The sequence below is a fragment of the Lotus japonicus genome, chromosome 3, assembly GCF_012489685.1.
Source record: "Lotus japonicus ecotype B-129 chromosome 3, LjGifu_v1.2".
Lineage (NCBI taxonomy): Eukaryota > Viridiplantae > Streptophyta > Magnoliopsida > Fabales > Fabaceae > Lotus > Lotus japonicus.
This window is the reverse complement of record NC_080043.1, coordinates 25,686,231-25,703,641: the sequence shown is the minus strand read 5'-3', so window position 1 is coordinate 25,703,641 and position 17,411 is coordinate 25,686,231. Positions and strand designations below refer to the sequence as shown.

At 38.3% G+C, this 17,411-nt stretch overlaps 3 protein-coding genes across 6 annotated transcripts; 1 reads left to right on the top strand and 2 right to left on the bottom strand.

Moving 5' to 3' along the window:
• Positions 1-116: 116 nt before the first annotated feature.
• LOC130749194 (pentatricopeptide repeat-containing protein At3g18970) lies at positions 117-2,270 on the top strand. 2 transcript variants are annotated; one of them, XM_057602515.1, is made up of 2 exons: positions 117-325; positions 561-2,270. In XM_057602515.1, exon 2 carries the CDS (start codon positions 773-775, stop codon positions 2,219-2,221), a length of 1,449 nt encoding a protein of 482 aa, XP_057458498.1. In that variant the 5' UTR covers positions 117-325; positions 561-772; the 3' UTR covers positions 2,222-2,270. The 2 variants fall into 2 exon arrangements, with proteins under 2 accessions (XP_057458498.1, XP_057458497.1); XM_057602514.1 differs by having other exon boundaries at positions 491-2,270.
• Positions 2,271-3,956: 1,686 nt separating this feature from the next.
• Positions 3,957-8,924, bottom strand: LOC130748874 (J domain-containing protein spf31). Its single transcript, XM_057602119.1, has 9 exons — positions 8,597-8,924; positions 7,982-8,072; positions 7,828-7,888; positions 6,953-7,030; positions 6,412-6,485; positions 6,038-6,151; positions 5,740-5,847; positions 4,390-4,428; positions 3,957-4,271 (listed from the first exon to the last, which is right to left on the bottom strand). The coding sequence occupies exons 1-9, from the start codon at positions 8,698-8,700 to the stop codon at positions 4,185-4,187; spliced, it is 756 nt and encodes a 251-aa protein (XP_057458102.1). The 5' UTR covers positions 8,701-8,924; the 3' UTR covers positions 3,957-4,184.
• A 2,405-nt stretch (positions 8,925-11,329) lies between these two features.
• Positions 11,330-12,522, bottom strand: LOC130748349 (uncharacterized). Of its 3 annotated transcripts, none has more exons than XR_009022657.1 (3): positions 12,384-12,522; positions 11,828-12,283; positions 11,330-11,739 (listed from the first exon to the last, which is right to left on the bottom strand). XR_009022657.1 is itself a non-coding variant. In XM_057601561.1 (2 exons), the coding sequence occupies exons 1-2, from the start codon at positions 12,453-12,455 to the stop codon at positions 11,888-11,890; spliced, it is 468 nt and encodes a 155-aa protein (XP_057457544.1). In that variant the 5' UTR covers positions 12,456-12,522; the 3' UTR covers positions 11,746-11,887. The 3 variants fall into 3 exon arrangements, 1 of the variants encoding a protein (XP_057457544.1); XR_009022656.1 differs by having other exon boundaries at positions 11,330-11,718; XM_057601561.1 differs by lacking the exon at positions 11,330-11,739 and having other exon boundaries at positions 11,746-12,283.
• Between the last annotated feature and the right edge of the window lie 4,889 nt (positions 12,523-17,411).

Here is a 17,411-nt window from a genome sequence, read left to right as displayed (position 1 = left end):
CTTTTGTTGGCGAAAATAAAAAAAAACATAAATTAAACTTTTTTTTGTTGAAGTTAAGCATAAATTAAACTAAAATTAAGCAATATGCGTTCAGAAATTAAATTTAGCACAAATAAAACTAAAACATCCTCTGCTTCTCTGACGAATGTTGCTGCAAAACTAGCAAAGAGAAGTTGATAGATGACAGGACAGCAGAGAAATTAGAAAGAAAAAAAAAAGAGAGAAGCAAACAGGGTTGAGGGTGAACGGCCACGACTGGAAACGGACAGCTAACGGTGCTTCAGATGCTGCGACTCAATATTTCATCCTTGACAAATAGAGAGAGGTAATTGAATGAATGTGTCACTCATGGTTAGGATTTCAAAACCTAGCTTTCACGTTTTCTATATTATATTTGTAATGAGAACGAACCCATTGAATTCATCATGGTTAAGCAAAATCACAAACAACATTTTCATTGTATATTCTTACTTCAGTTGCTTGTGATTAGGTTTTTATTCTTTTCAAATGAAGAATTGGCTCAAAAGCCTATCAACTGAAATGAATTGAGGATCTTACAGATGAAAAAGGATACTCCTTGTAGAAATTTTTCAAACAGTCAGATAGATGCAGCTGAGTGCATGAATATGGGGATGTTGCTTCCGCAAAATATTTATAGGGCCCTAGATCATCATCATCATCATCATCTGTCATATATGATCTGCAAATATAACTTCTGGGGGATTTCCATGTGTGACTTTCAAATTTCCAAAACCTATTTCTTGAACCAAGAATGTTAGTCTTTGGCCTCATGCTGACCGGTCTTCCAAGGCTTAGATGTTTAGAATTCTTGTATTCTTTTCCCAAATTGACCAACAGTGTAAAGCAAATCCATGCTCAATTGATCACTAATGGCCTGAAATCTCCCTCCTACTTTGCCAAGTTAATTGAGCATTATTGTGACTCACCATACCAACACATTGCCTATAATGCGCATTTGGTGTTTGAAAACTTCGATAAACCAGACTTGCTTCTCTTCAATACTTTGATAAGATGTGTTCAACCCAAGGACTCTATTCTTATTTTTCAAAATGAGTTTTCAAGGGGTGTCATGGTTTTTGATGATCACACTTACAATTTTGTTCTCGGAGCCTGTGCTCGCTTTCCTTCACCTTCAACATTATGGGTAGGTAGACAGCTACATCCTTTGATAGTAAAACATGGGTTTGAGCCAAATGTTTTGGTTCAGACTACCCAAATACATTTTTATGCTTGCAACAAAGATATTATATCAGCCCGGAAAGTGTTTGATGAAATGCTGGAGAAAAATAGTGTAACATGGAATGCTATGATAGCAGGTTATTGTTCCCAGAAAGAAGGAAACAAGAGATATGCACTTAATGCATTGTCTTTGTTTAATGACATGTTGGTTTATTCAAGGGGAATTAAACCAACGGATACTACCATAGTGTCTGCACTTTCAGCGGCTTCTCAAATCGGTATGTTAGAAACTGGTACATGCATACATGGGTTTGCGGAAAAAACAGTAGCTACTCCTGAAGATGATGTGTTTATAGGAACTGGGCTAGTGGATATGTACTCAAAATGTGGATGTCTTGACAGTGCCTTATCTGTCTTTTGGCGAATGAATCAGAAGAATATTTTGACTTGGACAGCAATGACTACTGGCTTAGCCATCCATGGGAAAGGAAAACAAGCCTTGGAGGTTTTATATAAAATGGGGGCTTACGGTGTGAAGCCGAACGAAACCACATTTACAAGCTTGTTGTCAGCATGCTGTCATGCTGGACTTGTTGAAGAAGGCCTTCAATTGTTCCATGATATAAACAGAAAGTTTGGAGTAACGCCTCAGATACAACATTATGGTTGCATCGTTGACCTTCTTGGCCGAGCCGGACAGTTGAAAGAATCTTATGACTTCATCATGGGGATGCCAATTAGTCCTGATGCTGTTATATGGAGGAGCTTGCTTGGTGCATGCAAGATTCATAGGGATGTTGTGATGGGAGAGAAAGTGGGGAAGTTTCTTCTACAATTAGAAAAGCAGGGTTGTGCAGAGTTGGTTCCAAAGAGTGAGGACTATGTAGCTATGTCAAATGTTTATGCTTCAGCAGAAAGGTGGGATGATGTTGAAACTGTGAGGAAAAAGATGAAAACCAAGGGTATTTTGAACAAAGCTGGTTGTAGCTTTGTTCAAACTGTCAGCATGGCTGCTTTGTAATTAAAATTTAAAAAATGAAGTTATCATGACCACAAAGTTATCCGACAAAGAATATCACAACAATTATACAGATTGTGATCAATCATGAGACAATGTCAAGTAAAATTTTGTGTGTATCTTTCTTCATAAATTGAGTTCTCAATAAAATAAACCCTTAATTATCGAAGTAAAGAAAAGTGTGTAAATTTAGACTGATCTCAAAGGTAAGGATAATATTTTTCTCTTTTCTTGATAAATACGTGTTCTATATTAGTTGGATCCAGATCATGTTTAATCCACAAAATTGGATTGTAATATCTCACATGAAGTGTTAGCAAGTTTTTTGGGGCACCTAGTTGCTTCATTTTCTTCTTCTAGCCGTGTCTCAAATATGGTTAAATTCTAAAATATATGCCATGAACTGTTTATATACGTCAAGCTTAATCAAATTTAACTTTAGTAAGTGTTATTGTGTACTTTTCAGTGTATTTTTTAATGCTGAATGTATTTTCTTTAAGATAAAAATAACTGAAATCATTTTGAAATTGCTAGTCTTAAAATAATTTTTGGAAGTATGAGGTGTGTTGTTTTTCTTATAATGGTTATGGACGGGTTGGTATATGCCACAGCATGTGTATATTCATCTGGTTTTAGATCCAGGAAATAGCATTGCATAGGTAGCTTTCGAATTAGCGGTTAGCTTTTTATCTATCTTCTTGGTGAAGTTTTAGAATTCCGTACGGGAGAGTAATGAAATGACCAAATTTTCATAAATTAGAAAACTTGGAAGCAAAATTGTCCGTTTCAAACATCATCAGGTAGTTAAATCGCACAATCACAAGCTTAGACTTAAACTAAAATAGGTACTTATTTAGGTTTTATTTGTGTATGCCTTCATTGTCAGATAATTTGGTTCCCGCCATTTTGATAATTTGGTTCCCGCCATTTAGAAGTAACTTCTTGATAGGCACTTGGAGTTAGTCGGTTAGTAGAGGGGTTAGTTAGTTAGTTAGTTAGTTGTGATCAAAGAAGTGATGTAAATCCTTTAAAAAAAAGTGATGTTAATGAACGCGGAAAATAACGAAAATCCATATTTTAAGTCTTCATAACAGGAAATAGTGGACAATGACAGCAAATAGCAGAATAGCGGTAGCCCTCATAGAACTATGTTATTGACAACATCAAACTAATTATTATTATATGTATAATTACCCTGTTGAGCAAAAATTGCTTAAAAACATTATATGTGTCATTCTTTTTTCCGACCTTTTCCTTTAATATATATATATATATATATAACAGATGCCTCATTGGAGAAGAGTTTATCTGAACCACTTGCCCTGTGATTTTGAACTTCTGTCAAAGATAGTTGACCAAAGCTTTATGACTAGTAAAGAAATCTAGTCAAAATCATTCAAGGAGGATAGTTTCCACAGCTCTCTATCTATTGTGATGCACAATGGTAGTAACAAAATATTGAACTTGATTTGGCGCAAACATTCTTGACTTATAATTTGGGGATTGACTATATCTGCTGTGGCCACACTTAAGGAAAACCATCCCTAGGACCCAAATAGAAGATAAGTTTTCGAACTGTAAGTAATCACTATAACTTTCCATTTTGCATTGAACAACATGGGTGAAATTGGCGTTGTAACTAAAATCAGAAAGACACTATGCAGAAACCCTACGTCTAACCTAACTCAATGCTTCGCTGATCATACCCACTTAAATAGATTTCTTTGAGCGCTATAACTAGCAGAAATGGATTTAACATTATAACTAAAAAATACTAGGGCAATACAGCTTAATAATTCCTATGTATACATGCAACATCCCAAAATGGCGTATTCATTTGGCGGAGTTTTACATTCCATAAAGCTGCATCTCGGGATGCAGTGAAAAATATGGGTTACAAGTATCAGACTGATACACTCCTCGTTGGATTAATTGCCTTTGATCCTCTAACACAATGGCACAAGCCCTAACCTCTTTTTACAGGCCTCTGAACGTAGGATTTGTTTGGATCTTCTGTCTTAAGCTTCGGAGGGCGAATTTCTCCTTTTTTATTCTACAACCATGCAAAAGAGATAATGTTGGTTAAGCAATTTATCATTTCTTTTGTTCGAAGGTTTGGGTTAATCGAATAGTTGCTCATAACATGAAAAACAGTAAGCTTAGTATCTCACCTTCTTTCCACCCTTCATAAAATCTCTCCAGCTGGATACCTGATAATGAAGTGATTGTGTTAATTTAATCCATATTTTTCATGGGATAGAATTTTCTAATAATAAGAAAAGTAATTTGAATCCTAATAATAATCTGGAGTTTAATTACAAATGTTTGAAATCATGATAAATGCATCTACATTTATAACAAACTACAAAGTTGTTGAAATCTCAACATTTGATTTCTAATGAATAGTAATAATATCACACTTTATTTTATGAAGTTCACCCATCACTTTAGGAGAGCTAGATCTGAAAAAAGAAACACCGCCAACAAAATATGCTATATGGGTTTTTGATAAGACGGTGGCATACATGAAAGATATGGCCCTAGTCATCAATTAGATTATTTTTTAAACCAGTGATGAAAAGGCCTGACAAGAATTGACTACAAAGCAGATTAAACACAGAAAACAAGAAATGCAACCATGGCTAGCAAGCAAGCAAGTTTCATTTCATTAACTTTATTGTTAGCTGGTCAAATGACAATTTGCCATTTCGTACTGATGATCAAATTGCAATATGAAAACTATTCATGTACGAAGTTGATCTATACATTTTCAAATGTCATTTGAGAGGAGAAAAGATCGGATAAGTCTACCCCTAACAATTTAAGCTATCAGCTAATTGGGTGTTGGTATACAGAGTCAGTTGCATACAGAGCCAGTGTTATTTTGTACCTACCCATGCTAAGTAATGATATATTCTTACCCCCTTAAGTGGAAGACTGCTCCTACATCCATCCATGCTTGAAACCAGTGACCACTACCAGATCATAAGGGGTTACCCTCTAAAATTTTAAGAGGTGTATGGCAACAAGAATCGTTGATACAATTTCATGTCCTTCAATTATTCTTTTCCATCAAAATCATTTATAGATTTGATTCCAACAAAATATGAACCATCAACCTTATTATCTAGATAAAATGGTCGAAGGCCCCAAGTATTTTCACCCCAATCAGTACCTATGAAAAGTAGATTAGTTTGCAAATACTCTTTTGTGTCACTAAAGATCGAAGTGGTGCATCGTCTTTTCAAATATTTTGCTTGATAAACATTTATCTCATCACTTTAGTATCTCCAATATGGTTCCACACACTTACACCGACACTAAACTTCATTGCAGAACATAAACATCATTTCGGCTATATTCTGGAATCTGGAACACTTTACAGCTTAAATACTGATTTCAAAGGCACGAATCATAAAAGTAAGTTAAATTATGATTCACTTCTATTAAAAGATTAATAAACAGAAATTGCACTGTGATGTATAAACGGAGGTTTAAATGTGAAATCATAGAAAACTCACCCTCTTTTCTCTTGTTCCTTCCCATTCCTCTTCATGTTCACGCTTTCTTTTCCACATTTCTTTCTGTTCCTCTTCATCCCTTTTTAGTCTTCCTTCTTCCTCTGATATCTATAATACCAAATAAGCGAAAAAGGTCACCGAACAGAAACTCCTCATATTTATCTGGCAAAATTTGCATAGGTAAACAGTCTCCTATTTATCTCACTTTTTTTTATCACTAGCATTTCTAAAGACACCAAAATTTGGAAAGGGGGATTGGGTGTGCATGTGTGCGTGGGTAGGGACAATTAGAGCATACCCTCATTTGCATTTTTCTTCTCCTCCATTCTTGTTCTGTTAACAGTTCCCGAACTTTGATTTTGAGCTCCTGCTGGAACTCCTCTGAGTGTTCATATTGTTTATCATATTTTCCCTGAGAGAAATAAATTAGGTCATTTTAAAAAACCCTACATTGCCTCTATTAAAAATGATATAGTAACTTTACAAGATCAAGTCTGGTAATGTCACTATTCAGTACATATCCAAGTCCAATCCACCAGGGAGGACATGATAGAAACAGCCAAAAAGAAACAACCATAAAAAGGGGGTAGCATTCTAAAATTCTAGGCAGTGCATTCTGGTGTGACAAAGAGCGAAACCTTATAAAATAATCCCTAGTAAAGCTACACATACCTCTTCAACCAAAGACTTCATTTTTGAAGCTGTATCTTTCTTCAGCTGCTTTTTCCTCTTTACTCTAAGTTCTTCTGCAGTCCACATAAATGGAAAAAACATTAGTTCTTTTCTTTGATCTGCTCATAGCTTCCCATGAAAGAGCCTTTTCTTCTACACAGATAAACCGGCCCCAAAAAAAAGGGAAAAAAAGTAAATGAAATTAAATAAAAAAGTTTTACACAACAAAAGGGTTGATCCCAAGTTAAAGAAATTGAGGTTTTCAAGTTTAAAACACATTAAAAGAATTCCACAATCAGATTAATGCAGATGTACAAGCAAAAACTTTTGACATTAACCAAACATGCAGAAAATCTGGGAATATAATGAGTAAAATACTATTTTTGACATGAGAGTGATACAACAAACCCGGTTTCACAATAATTCAGAATAACTTCTCTTAAAGTCAAAGATACAAATATGAGCCTTAGTGGAAAGAATTTGCATCTTTTAGACAGGCAATGACTAGATGCCGAGCAAAAAAAGACAAATTTGCACAAACCTTTTGCTGAATTTACTTGGCTGAGAAGATAATCTCTTTCATTTTGATCGAGTAATAATTGTTGGGCTTTTGCTAGAGCTGCATTGAAGTAAATAGCAAAACAAGCATTAAGACATGTTCAACATGGTTGATATCCATTCTTCAATGTGTTGAAAAATAACAAGCTTTGTGACATCATAATGGTAGAAAATTTCAAACAAGCAGAATAAATGTGATCATGCAGTACAGAGACTTAAAAATTGGATCCTGCTTCCTGACTCTGCAATTGCAGTTGTGCCCAAACAGGATAAAACATGAATGGCATAAAATAACAATTTTAGATTCTTAAAATTTTCTTCTTAGGCATTGTGCATATAATTTGACACATGGAAAGAACAATGTCACTGGATTGGTCAAGCCGATAAAGATGATAGTATGAAGAAATAATTGAGAACATTATCTAATACCGGATATAAAGTACAAAACTATGTTGATGGACTGTTTACAATTTGCGGGGAAACATGACATCCTCATACTCAACTACTTAGAATTTTTTTAACCTATCTTCCACTGCCTATGCCAAGGAAAGAAGAAATCTCTCCTAACCTGCCAGATTTTATGGTCTAGATAATATTTGAAAGTAATTCTCCCATTACTGAATTACAATGTCAAAGCAACGTCTATTATATAATATAATACAACTCATTCACATATTTGCCCATTGGCAGAAAATTGGCAGATTCCAGGATAAAACTACACAAGCCAGTTAATCTAAGTAATCATGTGCTAAACAATAGTGTAACTAAATAGTGCAAGAAACAGGAAACAAACAATAACAAACAACAAATAAAATGCTTAGTTCGACCAGAGTTATTATAGAGCATGTATTCAAGTACCTCCAAAAGCCTCCTTTGCTTGTGGATGTTTACATTTGTCAGGATGAACCATCAAAGATATCTACAAGAGATTATCCAAAAAACCATGTTCTAAGAGTCCAACAGAACAGTTAAATCAAAACAAAAACATCCCTCAGCTGGTGGAAGAAATTACCTTGCGGTACTGCTTTTTCACTTCATCAATGGAAGAATCAAATGATAGGTTTAGATGCTCAAATGGATTTAACTTAAAACAAGACAGAATCCTGTGGAGAACATAAAAAACACAGTAATGTCCATCAGCAGAGAGGAATTACATGTACATTTTTGAAACAAAACTACATTTTTCTTCCAAAATTTTCGACCATAAAAAGCAAGCATCTACGCGTAGCTCAAATTCGACAATGGAAACAAAAGCACAAAGCCAATCCCATTCAAACACATATCCCTAGCCTTAAAAGAAGAAACATCACTCAACCAACGCAATTTACGCAATTTTCAGATAATGTAAAGATCTCAGCTAGAAAGCAGCGTTTATCCGATTCAAATTTTGATGCTAAACCTAACACTCAATTAAACAACACAAAATTCAGCATCAGATGTAAAAATCACACAACGCAGTCCAAAAAACCCTAACCATCTCATAAACAAAACATATAGCAACAAAAATCGCATGCATTAAACAAAAATCAAACAGAAAACAGAGAGAAATAGCGAATTACAGTTCGAAAACACAAAATCAAATAGCGCAACACAGAGATATGAGCGAGCGAGCGAGAGAGGGAGATACCTGAGGACTTCGTTGTCCCTCTCAACTTCGCTGACTTCGGCGAAGAAGTTTTTGAGAAGCAAATCATCGTCGACGGTGGTGGCCGCCGCGTTTGTCTCTCCCATTTCTCGCTGCTACGGCGAAGGATTGCAATTCAGTTTCTGCTTCGAAACCGAACTTCGCTCTTTCTTTTTTGTGATCGTGAGCGAAGAAGAAAACCAGATTCGCTGAGAATTCACTAAAACGACAATAAAACTCTGCTAGTTTTGCTTGTAAACGACAGTTTAGTGTTTTCGCCTTAAACGACGCTGTATTACTCTTATCCCGTCCACCCTAATTTTTTTTCGTGCCGTAACTCGCACAAATGTAATGTCGTTTTGACTTTTGATGCTGATTCTTTATAAATGTCTTATTTAGCTAAAATTTGGCGTGCATAATGATCGCTTTTTTCCTTGAAACTAATGAATCGTGCTAAATGCGCCTACTGTCGGAGGTACGTCGTCCCTAAGGAATCAGCAAGCAAAACAGGAGCAATGCCCGACAGAGGCTAGTCCCACACCATCAAGAGAAACGAAGTTTAGCTGAGAAATCGGCTGCGACATTACCTTTACTCAGCAGGTGTTGGCAACCCACCTCTCAATCTTGCTGTAGCAGTCTCATTATTCGACTGATAATCGATGCGTAAAGATGGAATGAAGAGTGCACATTTGTCATAAGCCCCAGAGCTACCATAGAATCAGTGAACATGTCCACATGCCAAAAGCCACGTTGCAAACAAATCTCCAAGCCATGAAGAAACGAAAACAACTCTGCATGAAGGCAATTTGTTACACCAACGTGCCTTACATACCCAAACAACCAAGACTCGTCACCAGAGCGGACCACGCCACCAAACCCGACAGACCAATTGTTGAATTTACTGAATTCGTATGTTATTAAAAAAATAACAAAGTAAGTTAATTATTAATAGACTGCCAATTATTAATTAGGGGCATTCTTCTATTAAACCACATATAGATCAATCTCAATTTCTCTATGTCCCATAGCATGAGCTAGTCTCCACCCTTCTACCCATATCATTTCCACAAAATTATCTTTCATATCATTTCTGCTAATTTTTTTTCCATATCTCTTTATTATTTTCATATCAAACCACTTAGTGTATCTCTCACTATATTTCTCTCCAAAGGGAGATTTACAACAATACTCATAGGTCTCCTTAGAATCTAGATCAACCTCAACTTCTCTATATCTCAGATCATAGGCTAGTCTTTACCCTTCTAATCATATCATTTCCACAAAAATTATCTTTCAAATAATTTCCACCAATTTTTTGTTTTTCCATATCTCTCTATTGTTTTTATATCAAACCACTTAGTGTATCTCTATCTCTCACTATATTTCTCTCTTATATCTCTACTCTATTGAGGTGGAACTCAAATCTTCGTGTGAACAAAATCATTATCTATATAATTTAGTTGAAGCTCAAAAATTGAAATATAATTATTTGAAAATATATTAAATGATGTTAGTGCCGCTATCTAAAAGCGAGTCTAGTGGCATAAGCTGATTTTTATTTTTATCCAATTTTCTCTTCTACTTCCTTCATTCAAAATTATTGTTGTTCAAGATAATGCACACGGTTTAAGAGCTCATTAATTGATACAAAATTGACTAAAACACCCCTATTTATAAGTTGAGTTATATTAAAGAGAAAGAATGATAATTATTTGTTAAGTATTAGTGAGAATTGTGATAAGTTAAAATTGGATGTGGTAGGCGAGAGAAAATATATTAAATAAGGGCAACAAATAGTCTTGAATTTCTAAAACAACAACTATTTTGAAAAATATGTAAAAAGCCAGCCATTTTGAAACGAAGGAGTTTGTTTAAATCATCCAAGATGAATATGGGGTAAAGTGGGAATTTGAATCCTCTCCAGCCCATCCCCTTGCAACATCCATCCCACAACTTTTGGACCATTGATTTGGATATTAAATGGTCGAGATTGATTCAAATAAAAACTAATTGTTTAAATATAACATGAGTTGTTTACAAGGGTTGGAACCTCTAGCAGCGGGAGAGGATATTGATCCGTAAAGTTGCCTTAACCTAAGTGATCAAGTAATATTTGACAAGTGTTTTAGGAAATTCTAACTCATGACACATGTCAGAATATTAGTAGGTCACTTGCTAAGACTAGAGTGATTTTAACCATAATTATCTTGTGTGATTTAGACAATTTTTCATCTCATTCTTTATTCTTTATGTATATTATTTCTCTCTTTTTCACTCTTATCTATCTTTATGTGAATAAAATTGGGTGTGATCAACCCGTTGCCGTGCGATGCACGGACGAGCGATTCTATGAGTTATAAATTTTAATTCAATAATTTATAAAATAAATTGATTTATTTACATACCAATGGTAATTAATATTAATAATGTTTGCAGCTATGAAAAGATAGGTGATATTTAATTATTTTTTAACTTTAGTGTATATTAGATAATACATAAACATTTAATTATTTAAAATTATTATATAATTATTAATCTGAAATATAAAACAAACTCGTTTTAATTTAAAAAAATGTATATAGATTCAATAGCAGAAAATACAATAAAAGTCCTTGTTGACTATGTTAATCAAGGAATAGTATTTAGCTCTTCATAGATAGATGACAAAAATATAGTGTCTTAAATTACCCATGAAAATAAAGAGAATCAAACCTAAGGTAAAAATAAATGATATAGTTATAGACAAAATAAACAACCATTCACAGTGAACAAATAAAGTAGCACCGTTCAAGTGATGTTTACAACCACATCATGTTATATTATGTAGTACAAAAAAAGAACAAAAAGATGTAACTTTTGATGTTAAATTACTCCGTCAAAACAACAACTCTGTAAAAATTGAGAAGAACCATTTTCCATAGCTGCATCTTGTGTCTTGCAACGGAATTTCCAAGTCTGAAAAATGTTTCCTTATAGAACTCATACCACCGCCCAAAAATGGCACCCATACTCCCAGATTCACTCATCCCCTCACTAAGTGAGTACCAGACGATTTCTCATCTAGTCCAAGAACCATCTGGAAGAAGTACATTGATTTCTGGACTCACGTCGTTGAAAACCTTTTCCTGAATATAATAAGGAATAATCTGCAAAATTTTAATTTCACTGCATAAGTAAAGAAAAAATAGTAATACTAAAAATTAAATCACAAAATTCCAAAAAAAGAAAACGAACCAGATGATGACGGGGAATAATGAGATCAGCAGTGAGATCAACTGACCAAATTAACATCTCCTAATTCACAATATCTTCAACTTCATTCTCAGAATCATCATCACTAATTAAATTTATAACCGAACCATCTACTTCATGAAAATTCATATGACTTGAACTTGCAACATTAGCTGCAACATGAGCAGTTCTTTTCCTGTACTCAATCTCAAACAAGTTTAGATCACTAATTTGGATGTCAAATCTACTATCACCAAGATAAATAAAACAAATTATCACACTTCCCTGTATTTGGTGCACAGTTCGTAACTCTGAAATATTAGCACCAAATCTTGGTTCATCACGATCAAAATAAAAGCTAACACATAATTTATTCCCTACAGGATCCACTAATTCAACATATTTAGAGAGACTTTCTTCAAAATCATTCAAGAATTGTCTTGGTACAACAATATACACCTGAATATTCCACAAAAATAAACATAAAAAGAAAAAAATATGATCAGTGTCCAATATTTTCATTTCACTCCAAACATAAAAAAACAAATTTCATAGTTACCTCATCCGGATGAAATACTCTGGCAAAAATCTGTTGCTTAGACTTAGAACTTCTTAAGGTGTACTGATGCATAATAACTACACAAAAAAACCGATGACAACCTCTAAATGTAAGATAGAAAAATGGAATAAGGGTCAAATATTAACTATAACATAAGAGATAAATCCAATTTTAAAACTCAAATAGATCAAGTGGGAAATATTGAAGAATCACAGCCCAAATACGATATCAAGTCCTAAGTCCTAACGTTATATGAGAAAATCTCCATATCAAGCATTAGGTGAGTACAATTAATGAAGCTACAACTAAATCACTAATAGGTAGAACAACAAATTATTCACTTTGGTTAATGGACACGGCAACATGTCCAATTGGTCTGAATCTCTCCAGTGAACTGTAAAGTGATAATTTATGCACATTTTTTTGAGAATAAATGGGTTGTAGAATCTTTTTTAGTTGAAAGGTTTCATATGTAGACTAATAGATATGATCACTATACTGTATTAGAGTTGGTGAGGTATTAGGTATCTAATTTTTAAATTAGAGGAAGAGAAGAATGGAGTTAGTAGCTTTATTATAAAAGTGGAAAGAGCTATCTGAACAGTAAACATCGAAGAATTAGCAGCTGAAGGAACTAATTAGTGTAGTTGGGCAAATTATCCCTTAGAATTTCCCAACCATCATGTTCTTTTCTAAGGTCAGCCCTCCCTTGGCTGTTGGTTGCACCATGGTCCTCAAGCCTGCTGAAAAAACAACACTATCATCACACTTTTCCCTATCAACAATGCTAGCATCTATCCTAATACATCACCTATTTGACCCAATATTAGTAATCATTAAACATGTGCAATTGTGCATACCAGAAAAAAGTAGCAGATATCACGTCAATAAACACTTATCTGTGTTAACAACATGAAACGAAAGCTTGCACCCTCAATCGATATCATGGAGTGACAAAACTTCAGGGACTTTTGAAAGATTTAGGTGTTGATGGAACCAGAACCTGTAGATAACATCACACCTTTTTAGCTTGAAACATGGAATAGAAAACATGAGCTGTTATTACCAAAACCCTTCAAACAAATTATATGACCTTAATAATAACCCCACTTCGCATCAATAACAATCCTAGAAAAAAAAATTCCCTGAGCTGTAAAAAAACTGTCTAACCTCTCCCAAAAACTCTAGAAAAAGCATTGCTTGAATAAAGTAAGTGTTCTAGTAAAAACACAGATGGCAATTTAACATAAATTTTTGGAATAGGATAATCCACTGTTCTTGGAATGAACATTGAAGAGAGGTATAGTACCTAGAGGTAGAGGATTGTGCTAAGAGAGAATGAGAATGAGAGAGAGAGTGCTGAATTTCATGCGTGATTTCCTCAAATGAGTCAAAGTCCTTTACACTTGATAACTACCTCCTATTTATAGAGCTTGGGTACTACCTATTGGGCCAATTGGGCCTCCGAGGTCAAGGCCCAACTGAAGGCCAGGGCCCCGCCTCAGGGCGGGATACATGCTGGGCGTTGCCCCTCTAGGGGCTCGCCCAGTCCACTAGTCCACAAGACACCGAGCTCGAAGTATGAGAGCTAAGTGTGTCTTTTAAATGCTTTTACATATGTCTTACAGTACACCGGAATCTGCACTGCCAACATGGCTTGAAAAAAGAGAAGTAAACTATATCGCCAACATGGCGTGAGCAAAAGGAAACTAGCATTTTCAGTTACCCAGTCCACTGACTTGACGAGCAACCCGAGCTGGCAAGTCCACAAGTCCACGTGCACTGGCTTGGCGAGCAACCCGAGCCGGCAAGACCACAAGTCCACGAGCGGCGAGAGCGATTACTTCGTATTGGCGATTAGTTGGAGCAGGTGTATGATCGTTCGCCGGCGGGAAATGTGGCAGGCATGGGTCACGTGCTGATCATTCAATCATTGACTGGCGGTAACCCCGGCAAGCGACTGAACTTTGTTGTTGGTGTCACCTGTCAGGCGATGGTGTTTGATCTTTACAGTGGCGAGGCTTTTCGCGCTTTCCCTTATTTTAAAACCCTTTCAAATCCCTAACTGCCCCACGTGACTGCCCCACGTGATGTGTCAGTTACATCAATTTCCCTCTTTCTCCGGAACCGTCACTTCACTTTTCATAACCGTCCCATCGTGCGCAGTAACTCCCCATTGCACGCGACCCACCTCCCCAAAACCATCATGACTTCCAACCTTCCACACGCGTCCAACACGCGTCACCCTTCCAGCTTCCCCCCTTCTCCTATAAAAACCCTTCTTCCCCACAGTCATCCCTTTCCGAGACCTCTCTTTACTTCCCTAATCGCTTACCAAACTCCCTCTGCCCACTTCCGTTCCGGAGCCGTCGCTTATCACCCTTTCCGCTACCCACTCTTCACATCCTACTCCGGTGAGTCCCACTGTCCTTATCTTTGCATCATACACATACTCATCTTTTCCTTTCTTTCACTTCACTGTCTTCTAAAAATGGCTTCAAACCCTACCTCCCCTAACCACTCCTCTTCTTCCTCCGGAAGCGACCCTGATGCCACCGCCGCCGGCGGCCTCCGTTTAGAGGTCCCGGAGATCCCACCTTACCGACTAAAAACCTACGCCACTCTGCCCCTTCCAGTCCAAATAGCCCCCACTCACGAGGCTATAGACCAACCTTTTAGTTTCCAGAATAGCGATCTCATCGTGCAGTTCGTGAACTCCCTGGGTGGTTTGTCTAATGACGATGAGTTTAACGCCAAACTCAGGATCTGGATTTGCAGTCCTGGGAATCGCCCCTGGCTTCATAAGCCAGACGGCGACGTAAAGAGATCCCATTTTTTCTTTGCGTATGAATACATGTTTAGCGAGCTTGGAATCAGGCTTCCTTTCTCGCCCTTTGTCCAAAACGTCCTCCGCGACATCAACGCGGCTCCCTGCCAACTCCACCCCAACGCCTGGGCCTTCATTCGATGTTTTGAAATCTTAAGCACCGCTGTCGGCATCGCCCCATCCCCCACCAGTTTCTTCTACCTCTACGACGTCGACCCCAAGTCCATCAAAAACAAAGGATGGATTTCCTTGAAGGCCCAAGCCGGCCGGAAGTGCTTGCATCCCCACAAAAGTAACGCGAAGTCCTCATTCGCGCGGAAGTACTTCCGTGTGGCGGTTCATCCCGCCTACCCAGAGGCATTCACCCTTAGAGACGGGACCGCCCTTTTTCCTCTTTACTGGACGGAGAAGCCCAATGGGATCACCGATCCTTCAGAGGAATCTTTGTCCGCCAACGACAAAGCCTTTCTTAATCTCCTTGCCCCACTTCCCATCCTTGACTGCACAACAGTCCTTGAGGGCGCTGACCTCTCAAGAACTCCCAAATACTTAGGTTGTCCATAACTCACTTTTATTATTGACATTTCCTTTCTCGTCTCCTATGTTGTCACTGATCGTCTTTTTTTATTGTTACAGAAGATATGAATTTCACGAACGCCGAGCTCCTGAAGGCCCGCGAGAGGAGAATGGCTCGCTTTTCCCCAAAATTTAACGCTGAGGGCGACGTGAAAAAGCGGGGCGGTGCTGAGAACCAAGCCGAGAGCACCAAAGCTCCCAAGAGGAGAAAATTGGTCAAAGCCTCCTCCGGCGCCGGCACATCCAACCCTGGCGCTCAGCCCACCACTGCTGCTGCGCCTAAAGGCAAAAATGTCACTGAAGCCTCCGTCGCCGCGGCTACCGAGCCAACCACCGTACCAGCCTCTACTCCTGCCACCGCCGGTGCGACCGCTGCTGTTGCCGCTGAGTCCACTGCTGGCGCCACAGCCGCCTCCGTCGGTGCCACAACCACCAACATTTCTCAATCCTCAGCTGCCGAGAAACTCGCCGGCGTCAACGCCACAAAAGCTGCTGCGTCTTCCGACACTTCCGTTGGAGAGAAGGAAAAAGAAAATGAAACCCCGAAGTCTCCCTCTCGCCAAGATGCGCCTCCTAGCCCGCCCTCAACACATGATGCGGGCTCCAGGCGGGAAAAATCCTGTCCTAGCGCTGCCACTACCTCTGAAGCGGCTCGAATTGAACAAGCCCCTGCTCCCGAGGTCGGTTCTTCAAGCTATTATAATATGCTCCCCAACGCCATTGAACCCTCAGAATTCTTACTTACTGGTCTTAACCGTGACACCATAGAAAAAGAAGTTTTGAGTCGGGGCCTTAATGAAACCAAGGAGGAGACTCTTGCTTGTCTCCTACGCGCTGGGTGCATCTTTGCCCACGCGTTTGAGAAGTTCAATGCCGCCACCGTTGAAGCTGAGCGGTTGAAGGCCGAATGTGCTAAGCATCAAGAAGCCGCCGCTGCTTGGGAAAAGCGTTTCGACAAACTGGCGACGCAGGCAGGAAAAGACAAAGTCTATGCCGACAAGATGATTGGCACGGCGGGGATTAAAATCGGCGAGCTGGAGGATCAGCTGGCGCTGATGAAGGAAGAAGCAGATGAGCTTGATGCAAGCCTTCAAGCTTGCAAAAAGGAAAAAGAGCAAGCTGAGAAGGACTTGATCGCCAGAGGCGAGGCGCTGGTTGCTAAGGAGTCAGAGCTTGCCATACTGCGCGCTGAGCTGGAGTTAGTGAAGAAGGCGTTGGCGGAGCAAGAGAAAAAATCTGCGGAGTCCTTGGCCTTGGCGAAGTCTGACATGGAGGCGGTGATGCAGGCTACGTCCGAGGAGATCAAGAAAGCGACCGAAACTCATGCCGAGGCCCTCGCCACGAAAGATGCTGAGATTGCTTCCCAACTGGCAAAGATCAAAAGGCTAGAGGACGAGCTGGCGACGGAGAAGGCCAAAGCCACTGAGGCGAGGGAACAAGCCGCTGACATCGCCCTTGACAACCGCGAGCGCGGTTTCTACCTCGCCAAAGATCAGGCCCAACATTTGTACCCGAACTTTGACTTTAGCGCCATGGGAGTAATGAAAGAGATAACCGCCGAAGGACTGGTTGGTCCCGACGATCCTCCCCTGATTGACCAACACCTCTGGACAGCGACTGAAGAA

What these genes read in the sequence shown, in the direction of transcription:
- LOC130749194 (XM_057602515.1), top strand. Translation starts at nt 773, where the DNA reads ATGTTAGTCTTTGGCCTCATGCTGACCGGTCTTCCAAGGCTTAGATGT.
- LOC130748874 (XM_057602119.1), bottom strand. Translation starts at nt 8,700, where the DNA reads ATGGGAGAGACAAACGCGGCGGCCACCACCGTCGACGATGATTTGCTT. An exon ending in AGCAAAGGAGGCTTTTGGAG is followed by an intron (nt 7,031 to 7,827) that starts GTACTTGAATAC and finishes ACTTCAATGCAG; the next exon opens with CTCTAGCAAAAGCCCAACAA. An exon ending in AAGGAACAAGAGAAAAGAGG is followed by an intron (nt 4,429 to 5,739) that starts GTGAGTTTTCTA and finishes CTTCATTATCAG; the next exon opens with GTATCCAGCTGGAGAGATTT.
- LOC130748349 (XM_057601561.1), bottom strand. Translation starts at nt 12,455, where the DNA reads ATGCATCAGTACACCTTAAGAAGTTCTAAGTCTAAGCAACAGATTTTT. An exon ending in GAGTATTTCATCCGGATGAG is followed by an intron (nt 12,284 to 12,383) that starts GTAACTATGAAA and finishes TGGAATATTCAG; the next exon opens with GTGTATATTGTTGTACCAAG.